Genomic DNA, 22,704 nt, shown 5'->3' on the forward strand with positions numbered 1-22,704 from the left:
ATTTCCGGATAACACAATTATAGCATGAATAAAGACAATTATCATGAATAAGGAAATATAATAATAATGCTTTTATTATTGCCTCTAGGGCATATTTCCAATAGTCTCCCACTTGCACTAGAGTCAATAATCTAGTTACATTGTGATGAATCGAACACCCATGGAATTCTGGTGTTGATCATGTTTTGCTCTAGGGAGAGGTTTAGTCAATGGATCTGCTACATTCAGGTCCGTATGTACTTTACAAATATCTATGTCTCCATCTTGAACATTTTCACAAATGGAGTTGAAGCGACGCTTGATGTGCCTGGTCTTCTTGTGAAACCTGGGCTCCTTGGCAAGTGCAATAGCTCCAGTGTTGTCACAGAAGAGTTTGATTGGCCCCGACGCATTGGGTATGACTCCTAGGTCGGTGATGAACTCCTTCACCCAAATTGCTTCATGTGCTGCCTCCGAGGCTGCCATGTACTCCGCTTCACATGTAGATCCCGCCACGACGCTCTGCTTGCAACTGCACCAGCTCACTGCCCCACCATTCAAAATATACACGTATCCGGTTTGTGACTTAGAGTCATCCAGATCTGTGTCGAAGCTAGCGTCGACGTAACCTTTTACGACGAGCTCTTCGTCACCTCCATAAACGAGAAACATTTCCTTAGTCCTTTTCAGGTACTTCAGGATATTCTTGACCGCTGTCCAGTGTTCCTTGCTGGGATTACTTTGGTACCTACCTACCAAACTTACGACAAGGTTTACATCAGGTCTGGTACACAGCATGGCATACATAATAGAACCTATGGCTGAGGCATAGGGGATGACACTCATCTCTTCTATATCTTCTGCCGTGGTCGGACATTGAGCTGAGCTCAATTTCACACCTTGCAACACAGGCAAGAACCCCTTCTTAGACTGATCCATATTGAACTTCTTCAATATCTTATCAAGGTATGTGCTTTGTGAAAGACCTATGAGGCGTCTTGATCTATCTCTGTAGATCTTGATGCCTAATATATAAGCATCTTCTCCAAGGTCCTTCAATGAAAAACTTTTATTCAAGTAGGCCTTAATGCTGTCCAAGAGTTCTATATCATTTCTCATCAAAAGTATGTCATCTACATATAATATGAGAAATGCTACAGAGCTCCCACTCACTTTCTTGTAAACGCAGGCTTCTCCATAAGTCTGCGTAAACCCAAACGCTTTGATCATCTCATCAAAGCGAATGTTCCAACTCCGAGACGCTTGCACCAGCCCATAAATCGAGCGTTGGAGCTTGCACACCTTGTCAGCATTCTCAGGATCGACAAAACCTTCCGGCTGCATCATATACAATTCTTCCTTAAGGAAACCATTAAGGAATGCCGTTTTGACGTCCATTTGCCATATTTCATAATCATAAAATGCGGCAATTGCTAACATGATTCGGACGGACTTCAGCTTTGCTACCGGTGAGAAAGTCTCATCGTAGTCAACCCCTTGAACTTGTGATAACCCTTAGCGACAAGCCGAGCTTTATAGATGGTCACATTACCATCCGCGTCTGTTTTCTTCTTAAAGATTCATTTATTTTCTATGGCTCGCCGCTCAACGGGCAAGTCAGTCAAAGTCCATACTTCGTTTTCATACATGGATCCTATCTCGGATTTCATGGCTTCTAGCCATTTGTCAGAATCCGGGCCCGCCATCGCTTCTTCATAGTTCGAAGGTTCACCATTGTCTAACAACATGATTTCCAAGACAGGGTTGCCGTACCACTCTGGTGCAGAACGTGTCCTTGTGGACCTTCGAATTTCAGTAGGAGCTTGATCAGAAGTATCTTGATCATCATCATTAACTTCCTCTCTAGTCGGTGCAGGCACCTCAGGAACATTTTCTTGAGTTGCGCCATTTTTCGGTTCAAGAGGTAATACTTCATCAAGTTCTACTTTCCTCCCACTTACTTCTTTCGAGAGAAACTCTTTCTTTAGAAAGGATCCATTCTTGGCAACAAAGATCTTGCCTTCGGATCTGAGGTAGAAGGTATACCCAATAGTTTCTTTAGGGTATCCTATGAAGACGCATTTTTCCGACTTGGGTTCGAGCTTTTCAGGTTGAAGTTTCTTGACATAAGCATCGCATCCCCAAACTTTTAGAAACGACAGCTTAGGTTTCTTCCCAAACCATAATTCATACGGTGTCGTCTCAACGGATTTCGACGGAGCCCTATTTAAAGTGAATGCGGCAGTCTCTAAAGCATAGCCCCAAAAAGATAGCGGTAAATCGGTAAGAGACATCATAGATCGCACCATATCTAATAGAGTGCGATTACGACGTTCGGACACACCATTACGCTGAGGTGTTCCAGGCGGCGTGAGCTGTGAAACTATTCCACATTTTCTTAAGTGTGTGCCAAACTCATGACTCAAGTATTCTCCTCCACGATCTGATCGCAGGAACTTGATTTTCCTGTCACGTTGATTCTCAACCTCACTCTGAAATTCCTTGAACTTTTCAAAGGTTTCAGACTTGTGTTTCATTAAGTAGATATACCCATATCTACTCAAGTCATCAGTGAGGGTGAGAACATAACGATAGGCACCGCGAGCCTCAACACTCATTGGACCGCACACATCAGTATGTATGATTTCCAATAAGTTGTTTGCTCGCTCCATTGTTCCTGAGAACGGAGTCTTGGTCATTTTACCCATGAGGCATGGTTCACACGTGTCAAATGATTCGTAATCAAGAGACTCTAAAAGTCCATCAGCATGGAGCTTCTTCATGCGTTTGACACCTATGTGACCAAGGCGGCAGTGCCACAAGTATGTGGGACTATCATTATCAATCTTACAGCTTTTGGTACTCACACTATGAACATGTGTAACATTACGCTCGAGATTCATTAAGAATAAACCATTCACCATCGGAGCATGACCATAAAACATATCTCTCATATAAATAGAACAACCATTATTCTTGGATTTAAATTAGTAGCCATCTCGAATTAAACGAGATCCTGATACAATGTTCATGCTCAAAGCTGGCACTAAATAACAATTATTAAGGTTTAAAACTAACCCCGAAGGTAAATGTAGAGGTAGCGTGCCGACGGCGATCACATTGACCTTGGAACCATTCCCGACGCGCATCGTCACCTCGTCCTTTGCCAGTCTCCGCTTATTCCGCAGCTCCTGTTTTGAGTTACAAATGTGAGCAACCGCACCGGTATCAAATACCCAGGAGCTACTACGAGTACTGGTAAGGTACACATCAATTACATGTACATCACATATACCTTTCGTTTTGCCGGCCTTCTTGTCCGCTAAGTATTTGGGGCAGTTCCGCTTCCAGTGACCACTCTCCTTACAATAAAAGCACTCAGTCTCGGTCTTGGGTCCATTCTTTGGCTTCTTCCCGGCATCTTGCTTGCCGGGCGCGGCAACTCCCTTGTCGTCCTTCTTGAAGGTTTTCTTACCCTTGCCTTTCTTGAACTTAGTGGTCTTATTCACCATCAACACTTGATGTTCCTTTTTGACTTCTACCTTTGCTGATTTCAGCATTGCAAATACTTCAGGAATGGTCTTTTCCATCCCCTGCATATTGAAGTTCATCACAAAGCTCTTGTAGCTCGGTGGAAGCGACTGAAGGATTCTGTCAATGACCACGTCATCCTGAAGATTAACTCCCAGCTGAGTCAAGCGGTTATGCAACCCAGACATAGTGAGTATGTGCTCACTGACAGAACTATTTTCCTCCATCTTGCAGCTGAAGAAATTGTCGGAGACTTGATATCTCTCGACCCGGGCATGAGCTTGGAAAACCATTTTCAGCTCTTCGAACATCTCATATGCTCCGTGTCTCTCAAAACGCTTTTGGAGCCCCAGCTCTAAGCTGTAAAGCTTGCCGCACTGAACGAGGGAGTAGTCATCGGTACGTGCCTGCCAAGCGTTCATAACGTCTTGTTCTGCAGGGAGAATAGGTGCGTCACGTAGTGGTGCTTGTAGGACATAATCTTTCTTGGCAGCTATGAGGATGATCCTCAGGTTCCGGACCCAGTCCGTGTAGTTGCTGCCATCGTCTTTCAGCTTGGTTTTCTCTAGGAACGCGTTGAAGTTGAGGACTACGTTGGCCATTTGATCTACAAGACATATTTGTAAAATTTTAGACTAAGTTCATGATAATTAAGTTCATCTAATCAAATTATTCAATGAACTCCCACTTAGATAAACATCCCTCCTGTAATCTAAGTATAACATGATCCGAGTTAACTAGGCCGTGTCCGATCATCACGTGAGACGGACTAGTCAACATCGGTGAACATCTTCATGTTGATCGTATCTTCTATACGACTCATGTTCGACCTTTCGGTCTTCTGTGTTCCGAGGCCATGTCTGTACATGCTAGGCTCGTCAAGTCAACCTAAGTGTTTGCATGTGCAAATCTGGCTTACACCCGTTGTATGTGAACGTTAGAATCTAACACCCGATCATCACGTGGTGCTTCGAAACAACGAACTGTCGCAACGGTGCACAGTTAGGGGGAACACTTTATTGAAATTATTATGAGGGATCATCTTATTTACTACCGTCGTTCTAAGTAAACAAGATGCATAAATATGATAAACATCACATGCAATCAAATAATAAAAGTGACATGATATGGCCAATATCACATAGCTCCTTTGATCTCCATCTTGGGGCTCCATGATCATCTTGTCACCGGCATGACACCATGATCTCCATCATCGTGTCTCCATGAAGTTGCTCGCCAACTATTACTTCTACTACTATGGCTAACACGTTTAGCAATAAAGTAAAGTAATTTACATGGCGTTTCTCAATGACACGCAGGTCATACAAAAAATAAAGACAACTCCTATGGCTCCTGCCGGTTGTCATACTCATCGACATGCAAGTCGTGATTCCTATTACAGTAGCATGAACATCTCATACATCACATATATATCATTCATCATTCATCACAACTTTGGCCATATCATATCACAAAGCACTTGCTGCAAAAACAAGTTAGACGTCCTCTAATTGTTGTTGCAAGTTTTACGTGGCTGAAGTAGGGTTCTAGCAAGAACGTTTTCTTACCTATGTGAAAGCCACAAAGTGATTTGTCAACTTCTATTTACCCTTCATAAGGACCCTTTTCATCGAATCCGCTCCAACTAAAGTGGGAGAGACAGACACCCGCCAGCCACCTTATGCAACTAGTGCATGTTAGTCGGTGGAACCGGTCTCACGTAAGCGTACGTGTAAGGTTGGTCCGGGCCGCTTCATCCCACAATACCGTTGAAGCAAGATAAGACTAGTAGCGGCAAGAAAGTTGACAACATCAACGCCCACAACAAATTGTGTTCTACTCGTGCAAGAGAACTACGCATAGACCTAGCTCATGATGCCACTGTTGGGGAACGTTGCAGAAAACAAAAAAATTTCCTACGATTTCACCAAGATCCATCTATGAGTTCATCTAGCAACGAGTGATTGGATGCATCTACGTACCTTGTAGATCGCGAGCGGAAGCGTTCAAAGAACGGGGATGAGGGAGTCGTAATCGACGTGATCCGAATCACCGGAGATCCTAGCGCCGAACGGACGGCACCTCCGCGTTCAACACACGTACGGTTAGCGTAACGTCTCCTCCTTCTTGATCCAGCAAGGGGGAAGGAGAGGTTGAGGAAGATGGCTCCAGCAGCAGCACGACGGCGTGGTGGTGATGGAGCTGCAATACTCCGGCAGGGTTTCGCCAAGCTCTATGGAGGAGGAGGATGTGTTGGAGATGGAGAGGGAGGCACCAAAGGCAAAAGGTGAGAGGTCCTCCCTTCCCCCCACTATATATAGGGGGCCTAGGGGGGGTGCCGGCCCTAGGAGATGCAATCTTCTAGGGGGGCGGTGGCCAAGGGAGGAATCCCTCCTCCCCAAGGCACCTAGGAGGTGCCTTCCCCTCCTAGGACTCTTCCTTTAGGGTTTCCCCCACCCTAGGCGCATGGGCCCTAGGGGGAAGTGGCGCCCCAGCCCACTTTGGGCTGGATCCCTTCCCACTTCAGCCCATGGGGCCCTCCGGGATAGGTGGCCCCACCCGGTGGACCCCCGGGACCCTTCCGGTGGTCCCGGTACAATACCGGTGACCCCGAAACTTGTCCCGATGGCCGAAATAGCACTTCCTATATATAATTATTTACCTCCGGACCATTCCGGAACTCCTCGTGACGTCCAGGATCTCATCCGGGACTCCGAACAACATTTGGGTTACTGCATATACATATCCCTACAACCCTAGCGTCACCGAACCTTAAGTGTGTAGACCCTACGGGTTCGGGAGACATGTAGACATGACCGAGATGCTCTCCGGTCAATAACCAACAGTGGGATCTGGATACCCATGTTGGCTCCCACATGCTCCTCGATGATCTCATCGGATGAACCACGATGTCGAGGATTCAAGCAACCCCGTATACAATTCCCTTCATCAATCGGTATGTTACTTGCCCGAGATTCGATCGTCGGTATCCCAATACCTCGTTCAATCTCGTTACCGGCAAGTCACTTTACTCGTACCGTAATGCATGATCCCGTGACCAGACACTTGGTCACTTTGAGCTCATAATGATGATGCATTACCGAGTGGGCCCAATGATACCTCTCCGTCACACGGAGTGACAAATCCCAGTCTTGATCTGTGTCAACCCAACAGACACTTTCGGAGATACCCGTAGTATACCTTTATAGTCACCCAGTTACGTTGTGACGTTTGGTACACCCAAAGCACTCCTACGGTATCCGGGAGTTACACGATCTCATGGTCTAAGGAAAAGATACTTGACATTGGAAAACTCTAGCAAACAAACTATACGATCTTGTGCAATGTTTAGGATTGGGTCTCGTCCATCACATCATTCCCCTAATGATGTGATCTCGTTATCAATGACATCCAATGTCCATAGTCAGGAAACCATGACTATCTGTTGATCAACGAGCTAGTCAACTAGAGGCTTACTAGGGACATGTTGGTGTCTATTATTCACACATGTATTACGATTTCCGGATAACACAATTATAGCATGAATAAAGACAATTATCATGAATAAGGAAATATAATAATAATGCTTTTATTATTGCCTCTAGGGCATATTTCCAACACTACCAGCCTGACCGCCTCGGGCGTGACGACGTCTCAGAGTACATCTCCTCCGAGTCGGAGTACGACTCTGGCTCCGACGAAGACTCTGGCTACGCCGCCGACTCATCCTGGTCGACTGGCTGGGAGGAGCCGGAGGTGATTGTCCTCTCTGACGACGAGCCGGAGGTCAAGGTCGCGACACCCGTCGTCCCCGAGCAGGAGGTCCAGATGGTGGTGCCCGTCGCCAGGGAGGGTGACAAGCACCACCCCATTGACGTCGAGCTTCTTCCAGATGTTCCTGACATCGTCAAGCAGGAGGTGGAGGTGGTGTTGGCCCTTCAAGCACAGGTGGACGTCGCAGCGCAGCAAGAAGGGAAGAAGAAGAGGAAGGTGGCAGCTGACATGGAGGTTCGCCGCTCGGAGCGCCTCCAGAAGTTGAAGAACTGAAGATGATGCAGTTGCAGTAGAAGGCATGAAGAAGATGTAGTTGCAGTAGTTAGGTATGCTGAAATATACAGATTTTCAGCATATAAGTTATAAAATATTAGTTTGTTAGGTGTGCTTGTATATTAAGCACATAAGTTATTTGTAATTTCTGTCTGTTGAACTCTGTTGAACTGGCTGTTGATGCTATATAAGTGTTGAACTGGCTATGATGCTATATATGTGCTGAACTGTGTTGATGCAAAAGTGGCAGTAATCCAAAAGTGTTTTGTTGGTATGTAATGGTGTTGATGCAGTCTTGTTGCTATATAAGGCAACAATCCAAAATTCTCTTGTTCCTATATAAGGCAATAATTCCATAAGAAGTAGCTGCTAAGGTTTTGAATCTTAACTGAATTCAGACAACTATTAAGATTCAGTTAACTATAATCAAATTAGTTAGCTTTTCAAACTCAATTCAGACAACTGTAAAAAATCTTTTAGCTTTTCAAACTAAATTCAGATATCTTTGCAAACTACATTCGGTCAACTGTAAAAATTTAGATAACTTTGAATTCAGTGAACTGTAAAAATTCAGTTAAGTAGGTTGGAGGGGAGTGGAAATATACTAAGTAGGTTGTCAAGTAACACTTGAGCAAAGCACCGTTCCTATCACACTAGCATTGCACCCTGTTTATCACACCACAGGTCCTGGGTTCGACACCAGGCCAACCTTTTTGTTTTAATTTTTTAATTTTATGCAGTTAATTATCTATACTCCAAAAGTGAATAAATCAATGAACTCCAACTGGATAATAAAGCCACTGAACTCCAACAGTTTTCATTTGAGTTCTCTTTTCGTTTTGAACTCCAACAGTTTAATTTTTGAATGGCAGTATGAAGCCACTGAATCTTCACATTTCCAACAGTTCAAAGAGTCTCATTGTAGTTTTTGCCAAAATATTACAAGTGCAAAAGCACTGAATCATCCCAACTCCAACAGTTTCAAAGAGTCTCATTCAAGTTTTTTGCCAAAAAATTACAAGTGCAAAAGCACTGAATCATCTAAACTCATCAAACATGTTCACTCTCTTCGGCTTCTCGGGCACATGTCCACTTGGTCCTGTCTGCTTCCTCTGCCCAGCTCTTAATCTCTTGGCCTCTTCTTGCTGTATCTTCTTTGCTTCTTGATCTTCTTTTCTCTTCAGTGCTGCCATAGCTCTCTTTGCTTCTTGATCTTCTTTTCTCTTCAGTGCTGCCTCTGCTTTAGCTGCCATTGCTTCAAGGGCTCTGGCCTCCTTCTCTTCTTGCAATGCAGCTTTTCTTGCTGCTGCAGCTTCCTTCCTTGCTGCAGACTCCAAAGCTTTCTTCTCTTGTGCTGCTCTTCTTCTTCTTTGTGAAGACTCTGCTTTCCTCCTTGCAATTTCTTGCCTTTTGCTTCTGCCTCCTCTGCTTTCTTCTCTGCCATCTCATTCATGGCCTCAAGTGCTGCATCTCTCCTGGCTGCCATCTATCTTTCTTTGTCTCTCTTCATCTTCAGCAACTTCATGGTCAGGTTGCCTTCATTTGTAGCTGTTGTTGTCTGTGCTGCAGTGTGAGAACTGGCTGCATTTGAGATGAATGAGGAATCTGGCAAAATGATTTTAGGTTCTTCTCTAGGAACAGGTCTGGATTGTTGCATCCTATGAAGCATTGTAAATCCAAAGTCTTGCACCTGTACAAAACAAACATCACATGAAAACATCAGTACAACAAAAATGACTGGACAAAAGAGGTCAAAATTAAGGGACAAAAGTGGAGAATTTGCCTGAAAAACAACTGGTGCATCTGCTCCATCATCTTGTGTGACAATGACCTCCTCATGTGTATCATGGCCATCAACATGGGCCTCCTCATGTGTAACTTGGCCATCAACATGGACCTCCTCCTGTGTAAGTTGACCATCCTCTTGTGTGACCTGAACCTCCTCCTGTGTACCTTGGCCATCATCTTGCTGTGCCAAAACAATTTCATCATCTGACACATCATCAGGAATGGCCCTTGGACCCCTTGTTGTTCTCTCTGCTAGATTTGGCAAAATGCCAGCCTTTTTGAGATTACATCATTTGATGTTGTGGCCTGTTTCATGACAGTATGAACTTGTTATTGTGATTCCATGTCTGCTCATCACCTTGGTTCCATTTTTCTTTTCAATCTCATAAGGCTGCTTTCTCCTACTTTTGTTTGAAGGCCTCCCTACTTTTTTTTCAAAGACAGGTGGCTTGATTTCACAGCCATTCATCTTCTGCCACTCACTCCTATCTCTGCAAGGCTTGATAATGGGTTTGTATGCTAGCTTGAATGCTTCTATACTGTAACAGGAGTGCACCAAACTCTCAGGATCAATCCTCTCATGTCTGCAGAATGCAATTGCATGGTGACATGGAACTCCACTAAGATCCCACATTTTGCATGTACAGCTTTCTTCCTTCAGGTCAACAATGTACGTCCTGTTCCTGTTGTCAACCTGAAAGATGCATCACCAGCCCCTGAAACCATGCATGTAGCTGACAACTCTATATTCTTCTCAATTCTTTTCCTAATTTTTGGGCATATTGAGCCAGGCTAGGTCTCTGCCTCTTTTCTTTTGTTGTAGAACCTGACCATGAGCTGTGTTTTGATCTTGTCAATCATTGATCTGAGATGCATCTCCCTAGCCTCAAGAATATATTTGTTGAAAACCTCACAGTTGTTGTTCAGAAGGATATCACACTTGACCAATTCTCTTTGGAAGCCCCTAACCCAAGTGTTGGGTGGTAGCTGCTCAAGCCACTTGTATGCTTCTAGGCTTATGACCTTCATTTCCTTCATGCTTGCAGCCCACAGTTCTGGTGTTGTGCTCCTTGCACACTTCCATAGCTGGTTTTTAAGAACATCTCCTTTGTGTGTTTGCTGAAAATTCTGCCATATATGCCTAACACAGTGTCTGTGCTCTGCATCAGGAAAGTGCTGCCTCACTCCCTTGATCATGCCCTTTTGCTTGTCTGACATTATAGTCCATGGGTCTGTGTTTACAATTCCCAAGTCACTCTTCAGATTTGATAGAAACCATTTCCATGTGTCAGTGTTCTCTACCTCAACATCTGCAAAAGTTAGAGGGTAAATGCAGTCATTAGGATCCATGCCAACAGCACACAGCATAACACCTCCATACTTTGTCTTCAGGTGGCATCCATCCAAACAAATGACAGGCCTACAAGCTTGCATGAAACCCCTTTTGCAGGCATCCAGAGAGAAATAACAACTTGCAAATATGCCATTACTGACACCCACATAGAAAGAACTCCCTGGGTTTTGATCTTCTGAATTCTTGTGCATAATCCCACATGCTATTGTATTGCTCCAACTCATCTCCTTCAATAACTTTCTTCACTAACCTCTTAGCCCTTCTAAGCTTGCTTCTTGTTGCTATCATGTTCCAATCTTTCTGAACCACCCTTGCAAAAAATTTCATGTTCATGTTTTCATCTGCTCTGAAAGAATCAAGATATTTTCCAGCCATAAAAGGAGCAGTGAATGACTTAACACACCATTTATTTATGCATGTATGCTTTGGGTTGTATTTCTTGATCATGAAGCAGTTGATTCTCCCATCAAATGATGCAGACAAGGTCCAAGGGCATCCATCTTCACAAATGGCATTCGGTCTTTTCCTATCATTTCTAGGGCACCTAATGTCAACTCTCTCCTGACAACTGTACTCTTTGATAGCTTTCCTAAGGAACTCAACAGATCCAAAGGTCTGGCCAACTTGAAACTGTGGTTTAGTCAGGTCTTCCTCTCTAAAACTTTTGAAATTCAGCTTCACCTTATCTTCATCAGAGGATGGCAGACAAATATCCACATCTTCAGTAGGATCATCAACTTCTTCTTAGACTGCTGGTCCTTTGCCCTTCTCACAATCAACATGTTTGTCAAACAAGTCATCATCATCCTGCAGATCAATGTCTGAATCAACAATTTGTGGAATACAATCTTCATCTGAATCCTGCACTACTGTGTTTGCTGCATCCATGTTCAAAAACCTACAGGATTTCCTTGCCCTAAACCCAAACTGAGATGAAAGGTAAGTAGTTCCAGGCTGGGGTGGACTTGGTATGAAATCATCTTCTTCTGACTCTGCTCCACTTTCTGACTCTGCTTCATCTTGCTCATGCTCTTGATCAGAATCATGCTCTTGATCATGCTGAGCCAGCTCATGTTCCACTAGAGTGAGCTGATCCTGCCCCTCTTGCAACTGTTGTGTCTGCTCTGCTTGCTGCTGGTGGGCATTCTTCTTCTTTAGCCTAATGCCACTGAACCTGACAATTGGTGGATCCTCATCATCAGAGTGGACTTGAACAATAGAAATATATGATCTCATGCTCTCATCATGATCAAGAAATATCTGTTGAAAGTGGTTGCCATTTAGAACACAATCCTTCATATTTTCTGTCATAGTGTTGTCCCCTATCTTGATCTCTCTTAATCTATTCTTATACACTGTCAATCCAGGAACACACCAATAAGCCTTGATCCTGCCCTCAAACTCATATCCAATTTCCTCCACTAGACTGGCAACAACATTAGGTGTCCAATTATCTATGTCGCAGTAATCATACCAAATGGAGTGACCTTTGTGATAACCCCTATGCTTGCCAGCACACAGAAAGTAGCCACCATGTATGACCTCAATAGAGAAGTGGTTGCTTAAGTGACCTGCAAAACAATCAAGTTGAAAAAGTTCAGACATTTCAGACTACAGAGAGATTCAGACATTTCAGACTACAGTTCAAAGATTCAGACTTTTTTACTTTTTCAGAAAGAAAAACAGAGATTCATGGCTCCAATTAACAAATGTATGATCTTACAGGTCGAAAAGCAACCATCTTTGGTCAATCTGACACAATGTAATTGCAAATTACAACAATTTTTGGTCCAATTAATACTCTAACACTAAGAGCAAACTTTACTGCTTAAACCCTAGACCCCTCCAGATCTCTGCAAACATGGCCAAACCCTAGCTCCTACTGCAAACCCCCCATGAAGCAGCCCTATTTTTGGCCTGTCAGAAAGATCTTCACAAACTGCTAAAACCCTACCACCCCACACCCAATCCGTCAAAGAGTAGAACGAACGGCCAAACCCTAGCTCCTACGCGCAATTGATGCGGCCAAGAACTCTTTACGGGAGCTAAATTGCACAGATCGAGCAAAGGAGCTGCTGGCGACGGCGACATACCGTACAGGGGCGGCGAGGCATCATCACGGCGACGCGAAGGAGCAAGAGGCACGTCGCGCAGGCCCCTCCCGAACGGCGCGAACGGCGGCGGCTCAGCGTCCGACGTCGTGCTCATGGAGCCGTCGTCGACGCCAACGACGTCCGACCTCGGTAGCGACGATGAGCAGAGAGGGTGCGGGAGCAGAGAGGTTGCGGGAGGGACGAGAAAGGAGCGACCCGGTGCGGTCCGACTAGGTGCGGGCCGTTTAATGACCAGGTGGGGTGCGGTCCGACCAGGTGCGCGCATTTGCAAAAAAAAAACCTCCAGCCATCTAGTATTAACGCCCCCCGACAGGTGCTGCACAAGTGGCAGTCAAAGCACAGCTGGCAACGGCTGACTCGGCCAAGTCAGCAAATACGTAGCTCCAATCGTATATACGGACCAAAGTGAACCCCCTGCGCAAGTAGATGGACTGTATTTCGGGTATTTTGAAGTAGTGGTACTTAAGTGTCAGCCGCTCAAGTTTTGTGACCTATGGTGAATTTTTCTCTACTTTTTCATTTATCAGTTGCGTGCTTGAACACACTAGCACCGGCTCCACCCGCCTATGTGGGAAGAGCAACTCTAGCAGCTGTTTTTATTTTCTCAATAGAGTGAATATATTACTACTCCATCTGTCTCATAATATATACTCTCTCCATCCACTTTTGTAAGTCATTTTAGACAGCTTAAAATGGACTGTTTTGTACATTGTCTGAAATGTCTTCAAGGTCTTATAAAAGTGAACAGAGGGAGTATAATTTTTTTTGACATTAGTGTAGTGTCAAAAACGCTCTTAAGGTATCTTCAACGGCAACCCGTAAATTTCCTGCCGCATCTGTCCGCAAACACGGGGACCAGTCCGCGGTCACGGATGCGGGAGGACGCCATCCAACCGTAGCCGCGTACATTTCAAACTCTTTTTCAACAAACCAGATGAGATTCGTGCAAACATGACCGGATTTCATATAAACATGGCGGATTTCATACAAACACGATGGATTTTTATCACATTTTAAACAGTTAGAACAAAAAAAAATGACCCGACCCTAAACCTATCCTATGGTGGCGGCGCCCGGCATCCAAGCCCGTGTCTTTCTCCATCCGCCGTCTCCATGAGTATCGGCGATAAGACCCGTGAAGTGAAGGTGCGGTCTCCGGCGAGGAAGAGTTCAACACGGGAGACGGACCGTCCTACATGGGACATAAGGAACTGCCGCCTCTCGTGGCCTACTCGTCCTCGGAGGAGTCCGCGGCCTGTCCGTCGCCGGTGGATGTGAGGTCCACGATGGAAATAGTGGCATCGGCGCTTCGTCGTCACACAAGGCTGCCTGATGGTTCGCCGACAGCGCGTCAACTGGCGTGTTGTTCTCCGTGATCGCCTGCAGTGCACCTCCGGGGCTGCCCGCTTCCTGGCGAGCGATGGCTTGAGCGTGGGCGGCATCGTAGATGGCACGCTGCTGCGCGATGAAGTTCGGGTTCGCCACGGCCATGGCCGCCATGGACTCCTTGCTCGCACACTCGCCTTAGATCTGGCCCTCCACCAGCCGGTGCTACTCCAGGAGGAACATGTTGTACCGCTGTTCCTCCTGCGTCTGCTGGAATGCCGACAAAGGCGCCGACGCAAGCTGCACCTCCGCTATGGCGACGTTGTAGTCTGACCGCGTCTGCTCCTTGGTGAAGCCGGCGTGCATAGGAGGCGCCAAAGCCGGGGCGGTGTCGTCGGAGTCTGTCTCCATCGTGATGTCGTCCTAGTCGTTGAAGACCTTGGGCGAGTTAGCCGGCAAGCCAGCCTCGATCCGGCTGACACGGCGGCTGTGCCAGACAGCGGCAAGGGCGGCCACGGCGCCAGGCATCCAGATGTGTCAATGCGCGGCGTCGGAGTGGGTTTCTCGGCCGGCGAGCCTACTTTATGGCGGCATACGGATGGACGGGGCATTGAACGAGCATGAGAGATATCCGCTCCGTCCTGTCTAGTCACGTGTCTTGGGTATTGAACAGGTGCGGACGCTAGAGACGCGTCGCGGGAGTATTTTGTGGACCAAACGAACGGACGACTCTACATTGGGTCATGTGAAAGCTACACCTACAGAGGTCAACTGTGCTTGCTAAATTTACATTTTTCCATTCATGTGAAGTTTACAAGTGGCATCTGTGATCGGTGATCCCCTGGCCATCCCGATCGACGCGGTGCAAAATTGTACTAGTGGAGAACAAGTAGCTAGGCCGACCGTTTTTTCCGGATCGAAAACTCTACGTTCGAGTTTCACTCTTGATTACAGGTCTATCTTCCCACACTAATCAAAATCCAAGTTGTGTCAGACGAGGAATATGAGATCAAAAACTAGTGGCAGACACTGGCTCCAACTCGAGGAATATCGATCGGGAAACGGATAGGCACTAAGAGGAGCTGCACTAGACGCGCGGCGCACAGGAGATTGATCAGCCAAACCCGGATCGCTCACGCCGCCGCATGCCATGAAGAACACGACGACGCATGTTCAGCCTGAGGGCTGCAAGCGATGGGCCCCGGCAATCAACGCCGCGCTCGTTGCCTTCGTACTGATCGTGCTGCCTCTCTTCGTTCTCCTTGGCGGCCGCAATGGCGAGAAGCCAGCGGTTTGGATCAAGACGGCCGTGGGCGACTTACGGCGAGGTTGTTTCATTTCTTATGTTTCCTCCTTCCTTTGTTTTTTGCATGGTCTGTTAGCTCGATCGGTGAATGGCTACTCCCTTCATTCCAATGAATAAGACAAGCATACGACACCTTAAAATTCAACTTTAATCATTCAATTCGTATTGAAAAGAAGTTTTTAGTAGTATAATTTTTAAGTTACTAAAATATATAGTATTAATCTAATTTATGATTAAAGTTGAATTTTAGGATGTGTGCTGAATTTTTTCGGTATTAGGGCATCTCCAACGTTGACCCCTAAAACGAACACAATATTTGTTCAGTCTCGGGACACTGACACGGGAGCCAGCCATCCAACCATGCCCTCTGTTCATCTATGCATATGCATGCCGCGGTTGAGAAGAAAGGGGATGTCAGGATGTCTAATGTGGTGGCTTCTAGTTTGCTGGAATTTGGCCGTTCGGACCAGTCCACAAATGCTTTGAGGGATAGCATTGGATGGCAAAAAAATATCCGGACTCCTGCAAAAGACATATGGGGGCTATTTGAGAGTTTGCGTTGGAGATGCCCATAACCCATGGGTATTATTTTTCATCATAATTATGTTGTTTTCGATACCGATGAGGTGTCATATAAATACCGCATTAACTATGCATCAGTTGCCTGAAAATAGCAACGAAAATTTTCAAGCAGAAGGAGGGGAGGGGCGTATAGTAACAACGCCGAGACAGGAGAGATGAGGCCTAACCAGGACTGCCCCGGAGATGGGAATGACGCGGCTGACCACGACGTCGCCTACGGAGAAAAGATTTTCCGCTGCGGGTGTGGTGCGGTTAGGGGGGTCGCCAATGCCAAAGAATAGAGAAGGGGGGATAGAGGGATGGCCGAGGGTGGCGGTAAACCAGCATCCGTGGGGGCTTGGGCAGCGCTGCCAGCCGCGGGTGGCATCACGAAGAAGAAGCTAAACAGGAAAAATCAATTGACGCTCGTAATTTTTTCAGGCAACTAATAAATAGCATGTCCCAAACGATACATGCATGATTGTATTCACCGGAAGATGTAGAGGCTCAAAGAAGATCCTATAATTCCGAGAAAAACCAGTAAATGAGATTTGCAGTAAGCACGAAAAATTGAACCACAGGTCTCTACCACATCCGTAACAACTTTGAGTAAGTCAAGATTTCTCTTTAGAGGAAACTATCTTTGAATAGGGTTATTACTAACCCACGTGGCAGTTTTTTTAGTTTTTCTTTGTTCAGTGTTCTTTCAGCAAATTTGTGTCAGGTCTCGGACATTTTTGTTGAGTTTCAGTCACTTTTGTGAAGTTTTGGTCTCTTGCAAAGTTCTCAGTCATTGTTGTGAAGTGTTTTTTCCTTTTGTTATATCAGATTCCTTAGGCAGCAAGTCTTGGCTACAATGTTTTATGTTAGGGATCTTCTAAACTTAAAAGGAGAGAGAGTACATTTCTTTTTTTTTTATTTGTTGCAATTGCAAATTGCACTATCGCCTTTTCTTGTTATTTATTTATGTATTTGCGCAATTTTTGCAGCTTAATGGTGGAGAATAGAAGTGGTTGAAACTTTTGAAGTTTTCAGTATTCTCCGCCCTACGCCCTAGCGGCACTCTCTTTAGTAGACCGAACAACTTTCGGATGCCCTTCATCTCAGTATGCATTACAACTTTCAAAAAAATTGAAGACATGACTTTGATTAACATGTGTTCGGTGAGTATGAAACTCCGGCCCATTGGTACAATAAGATTCTGGTTGTTCAATTGAGTAGCATGCTGCCTCGATGTGGTTGGTTGGGGCATCGCCGACGGAGGACAAGAAGGTCGAGGGCGGGATAGACCGGTAGAGGTGGTGAGGCGCATCTGGCAGTGGCGTGTCGACCGCTGGTGGCAGGAGGAAGAAGAAGTTACAATAGATAAATCAATTGACGCTCAACTTTTTTTAGGCAACTCCGATGTTGTGTTCACCATATGATGTAGAGGTTCTGTGTACACCATATGATGTAGAGGTTCGAAGAGGATGTGTTCACCATATGATGTAGATGTTCCAAGAAGATCTTGCAAACCCAAGCAAACCCAGTAAATGAGATTTTCAGTACACATTAGAAAATGTACCACATGTCTCCACCACATCCATAGCAACTTTGACAAAATCGAGGTTTCACTTTAGATTTAGAGTAAACTATCGTTTCATAGGATTATTGCTAACCGGCACGACTGATTTATTTTCTTCAAACTTCAGTCTTTTTTGTTCAATGTTGTTTCAGCCACTTTGTGCGAGGTTTCAGAAAATCCGCTAGTTTGATTGAGTACCATCTGCGCCAACTGAAGAACAAATACTTCTGCAACTTCTGCAGGTTCTGACGAAGTATCTTTACTGAACGAGAACGCACCAACACACGCTGACAAGCTTCTTGGCGGACTCTTGGTCGAAGGCTTCGACCAAGAATCCTGCCGCAGCCGGTACCAGTCCGCCATGTACCGTCGGAACGCCGGCCGGCAACCTTCACAGCACCTCGTCTCCAAATTGCGGAGCCACGAAGCCCTGCAAAGGCGGTGCGGCCCGGGCACGGCCGCCTACACCAACGCCCTGGAGCAGCTCAAGTCCGGCAAGAGCGTCGTGTCACCGGAGTGCAGGTACCTGGTCTCCATCTCGTACCGCGGCCTCGGCAACCGGATCATCGCCGCCGCGTCGGCGTTCCTGTACGCGGTGCTCACCGACCGCGTCTTCCTCGTCGACCCCAGCAACGGGATGGACGAGCTCTTTTGCGAGCCCTTCCCCAACACGACGTGGCTGCTGCCTCCGGGCTTCCCGCTCGTGAGCTATCAGGGCTTTTACCTCTCCACGCCGGAGCGGTACGGGAAGATGCGAGAGGACGGTGTGCTCAGAACCGGCGAGATAAACGGGTCCGCCGCCGGAGACCTGCCGGCGTTCGCGTACATCCATCTCGACCACAACCAGACGGACGCCGACAAGCTCTTCTTCTGCGATGACGACCAGCGGCTCATGTCCAGCATCCAGTGGCTTGTGATGAGGACGGACGGCTACATCGCGCCAGGCCTGTTCCTCGTGAGGGCGTTCCAGTCAGAGCTCGACGCTCTGTTCCCGGAGCGCGACGCCGTGTTCCACCACCTCGGCCGGTACCTGTTCCATCCGACCAACCGCGTTTGGGGCCTCATCACGCGGTACTACGACGCGCACCTCGCGCGGGCACGGCGCGTGGTCGGCATCCAGGTGCGCGTCTTCCCGTGGCAGGCCGACTCGCCGGAGCTCCTGGAGCAGATCAAGACGTGCACGCAGAGCCAGAAGCTGCTCCCGGCGGTGCTGGGCGAGGAAGACGACGGGCCGCCGGCGGCCGCGCCCGGTGGCGCGGCCAAACCCACCGCTGTCCTGATCACCTCCCTCAAGGCCTGGTACTACGACAAGATCAAGGGGGCGTACTGGGAGCGCGCGACGGCGAACGGCGAGGTGGTGGTGGTGGACCAGCCGAGCCACGAGGAGGCCCAGCGCTACCATGTCAAGTCGCATGAACGCAAGGCTTGGGCAGAGGTGTACCTGCTGAGCACGGCGGACACGCTGGTCACCACCGCCGAGTCGACGTTCGGGTACGTGGCGCAGGGGCTCGGCGGGATGAGGCCGTGGGTGCTGAGGATGGGGATGATCAACACCACCGTGAGCTGGCCGTGCAGCAGGGACGTGTCCATGGAGCCGTGCTACCACGTCGCGCCGGTGTACGACTGCCGGCGACGGGAAGATGCCGGCAAGATCGTGCCGCATGTGCGGCACTGCGAGGACTGGCCCACGGGGTTGAAGCTAGTTGATCTAAAGGATTAGTGAAATAAAGGTTATAATAAGAACATTATCGAATTATCACACATTGTTGGAGCATCTAGTTCGAAGTGTATCCAGATATCGTTATTTCTAACTTGCGTAGGGCTAACCCTAAAAAAAAACTTGATCTGATTACCTTGGCAAATGAGAACCATCTTTTTATTCATAATGAAGGTATTGTACTGTTATAATATCTCGGTCATTGGTTGTGCATTTTAGTTGAATATATAGTTGAACTGAATAGTGTATCAATAAGCTAAAGTCAGGCTCTTCACTTCAATTGTAGCGACCCCGACCAAATTCATCCATGACTACTGAACAGGTTAGTGCTCTTACTGCCAAGCTGGACCATTGATTGTTTGTCTGATTTATGTCATCCGCCCTGCAAGCACAATTGTTTTTTTTTCTTCCGAGAGAAACTCCGGGTAGTAAGCCTTCTACATTGTTTGTTGAATGGAATTCACAAAAAAAATTGATATCCTATTTAAGAAAAATAGCAATCTATGTTAGTCTAGGAACAACATGATGCTTATGGATATTCTTCTCTTGATTATGCCCATCTTATTTGACATCGACAACTCTATTTCATTAGGGATTTAATTTGGTCAGATGGGCATCTTTTAATGGTTCTGTAATGTAAATTAATAGATTCAGTCTACATGTTGTAAATAAATTATAATCTAAAGGACATCTGTTTCCTTATAATATACTTGATATTGTTAGAGTTATAATATATGTCATGTACCCTTTGTATTTATCCCGTTGTATAAGGGGTTTCCTGCATATGTTCCACACCTGTACATGTATATATATATCGGCCTATGGCCTCATGGGAATACAAGTTGCCTATTCCTAACATGGTATTAGAGCTAGGTTAATTTTTTCGCACGCTGCAACTCGTGCGTTCGGTCTCTCCTCCCCCGCACGCTCCTCCCGTCCTGATCCCCCTCTGCCGCCGCCGTCGCCGGCCGATTCCGGCCAGCTCCGGCGCCTCCCTGCGCCGCCGCTTACCGCCCCCCCTCGGCTTCCCACCCCCGCGCGCGCCCCCGAGGCAAACCCTAGCTTGCCGGCGCGGCGGTGTGGTGCTCCTCTTCCGCTCCTCCCGAAGATCGCAGGACTCCATCGATCGAAGGCTCTCAGCATCGCTCGAAGGCTGCCTCTGCTCGTCTCGCTCGCAGACTCCATCGATCGTCCTCGTCTCGCTCGCAGTAGGCAGGCTCGATCCCAGCCGGCCCCCATCGAGCCGGCCTGATCTCCTGCAGGATCGCTCCCAGCCGGCTCCAATCGAAGCCAGCCTGATCTCCTGCTCCCGGCCTCAATCAACGCAGCTCCCATCGGCCCTTGCCCCTGCGGTTCTTCAGCCGTCGACTGCCAACTGCCCCTTGATCGATCTCCAAAAAAAAATGTCTGCTGCATCGGGCTATGTTGCTGTCCCTCGCTGTCCGGTGATCTTTGATGGTACTAACTACACCGAGTTTACTGGCTTCATGCGCATTCACATGCGTGGCATCTGTCTTTGGGGTGTTCTTTCTGGCGAGGTCTGCTGTCCGCCACGTCCAGTTCCTCCGGTGGCCCCTACTCCGCCAACTCCATCGGTTCTTCCTACGGATGCTAATCAGGCCGCCAAGGATGCGGCTAAGGTTGCTGATGAGGCTGCTAATCGTGCTTATGATGAGAGGGTTTTGGCTTATGAGGAGGCTCTTCAGACGTATCATGGTGCTCTGTCTGTTTACACCCAGTGGCTTGATGATGATGCTCGTGCTGCAGCTGTTCTCACTGCTAGTGTTCTGCCTCAGTTTGCTTCTGAATTTCTGGGACTTTCTACTGTCTTTGAGATGTGGACCCGTCTTCGTGAGCGCTATCAGCCCTCTGGTGATGCCTTATACCTCTCTGTGATCCGTCAGGAGCATGCTCTTCAGCAGGGTGACTCTACTGTTGATGACTTCTATGCACAGAGTTCTGCTATCTGGCGCCAGCTTGATTCTCTCCGTAGTGCTGGGTGTCGTACCTGCCCCTGTTGCCAGGCTGTCCAGGCCAATTTGGAGTTTCATCGCGTCTATGAGTTCCTGTCTCGGCTCCGTAAGGAGTTTGAGCCCCGGCGTGCTCAGTTGTTTGCTCGTGGTCGTATTTCTCTCATGGAGGCGCTTTCTGAGATTCGTGCTGAGGAGACTCGCTTACGTGGTGCTGGTTTGCTGGAGGTTCCCTCTGTGCTCGCTACTCGTGCTCCTACGCCACTTGCTCCACCGACCCCTTCTCGCTCGAGTGCTCCGCCGCTCTTGCCCACTCCTTCTGGAGGCTCAGGTCGCCCCCGTCCACATTGCGCCTATTGTAACAATGATGGTCATCTTGAGTCTCAGTGCTACACGAAGAAGAAACACCTGCGCAAGGCTCGATCATCATCTTCCGGGACTTCGTCATCTACCTCGACAGCTTCAGCCATTGCTTTGACTGAGCAGGATATTCTGAGACTTAAGCGTCTGCTCGCGGTTTCAGATTCTTCCTCGACGGGTACTGCCGGTTCTGTGACTGATGCTTCCCGCACTGAGCAATCACCCTCTACACAGTCAGGTACATCCCCCTGGGTTCTGGACTCTGGAGCTTCTTTTCATATGTCTTCTCATTCTTCCACTTTGTCCTCTCTTCGATCACTGGATTCTCCTATTCATGTCTTCACTGCTGATGGTACTCCACTTTCTGTTGCTAGTAGAGGCAATCTTACTACTCCTTCTTATTCTGTTCCTGATGTTGCCCATCTTCCTCGACTTTTTCAGTGCAGGATATCTCTTTCCTCACTTTTCCTGACTCACCTATCACTCCCGCCGAGACTGTACCTCTCCGTTCCACTTCCTCTCCTTCTCCACATCTAGTTGATTTGCAGCCACCATCATCCCCGGTCTCCTCGCCTAGCATGTCACCGGGTTCTCCACCTTCATCTCCGGTGACTTCCTCCCCGGTCTCCTCTCCCAGCCTGTCACCGGATTCTACACCTTCATCTCCGGTGACTTCTTCGTCGCCACCTCCTGATTCTACCTTGCCGATTCCTCCTTCTATTGTTCCATCTTTTCCTCAGCATTACACTCGTCGTCCACGACCAGTTGATGCCTCTGTGGATGGGTCGTCATCTTCCTCTCAGCCTACTTATGGCTTGCGTTCTCGTCCTCGTCCGCCTGTTGATCGCTTTGGATTTCCCACCGCTGGTGCTGCTGTTCTTGAGCCGACTTCTTATCGTCAGGCTGTTGTTCATCCTGAATGGCAGTTTGCGATGGCAGAGGAGATTGCTGCTCTTGAACGCACTGGTACATGGGATCTTGTTTCTCTTCCTCCCGGAGTTCGTCCGATCACTTGTAAGTGGGTCTACAAGGTTAAGACTCGCTCCGATGGTTCTCTTGAGCGTCACAAAGCTCGTCTTGTGGCTCG

General features: G+C 47.4%; 1 protein-coding gene and 1 pseudogene across 1 annotated transcript; both read left to right on the forward strand.

Moving 5' to 3' along the window:
- The first annotated feature begins 15,262 nt into the window (after positions 1 to 15,262).
- On the forward strand, positions 15,263 to 19,351 carry LOC125520401 (galactoside 2-alpha-L-fucosyltransferase-like). Its single transcript, XM_087535735.1, has 2 exons — positions 15,263 to 15,467; positions 17,813 to 19,351. The coding sequence occupies exons 1-2, from the start codon at positions 15,290 to 15,292 to the stop codon at positions 19,288 to 19,290; spliced, it is 1,656 nt and encodes a 551-aa protein (XP_087391861.1). The 5' UTR covers positions 15,263 to 15,289; the 3' UTR covers positions 19,291 to 19,351.
- A 1,391-nt stretch (positions 19,352 to 20,742) lies between these two features.
- Positions 20,743 to 22,030, forward strand: LOC147958655 (uncharacterized; annotated as a pseudogene).
- The last annotated feature ends 674 nt before the right edge of the window (positions 22,031 to 22,704 follow it).

Source organism: Triticum urartu, chromosome 7A, assembly GCF_056163025.1.
Source record: "Triticum urartu cultivar PI428250 chromosome 7A, HENAU_Tu73, whole genome shotgun sequence".
Classification (NCBI taxonomy): Eukaryota; Viridiplantae; Streptophyta; class Magnoliopsida; order Poales; family Poaceae; genus Triticum; species Triticum urartu.

Excerpts from the sequence above, each read along its gene's own strand:
- LOC125520401 (XM_087535735.1), top strand. The coding sequence starts at position 15,290 with ATGAAGAACACGACGACGCATGTTCAGCCTGAGGGCTGCAAGCGATGG. Across the intron at positions 15,468-17,812 it reads CGTGGGCGACTTACGGCGAG|GTTCTGACGAAGTATCTTTA; the intron begins GTTGTTTCATTT and ends CAACTTCTGCAG.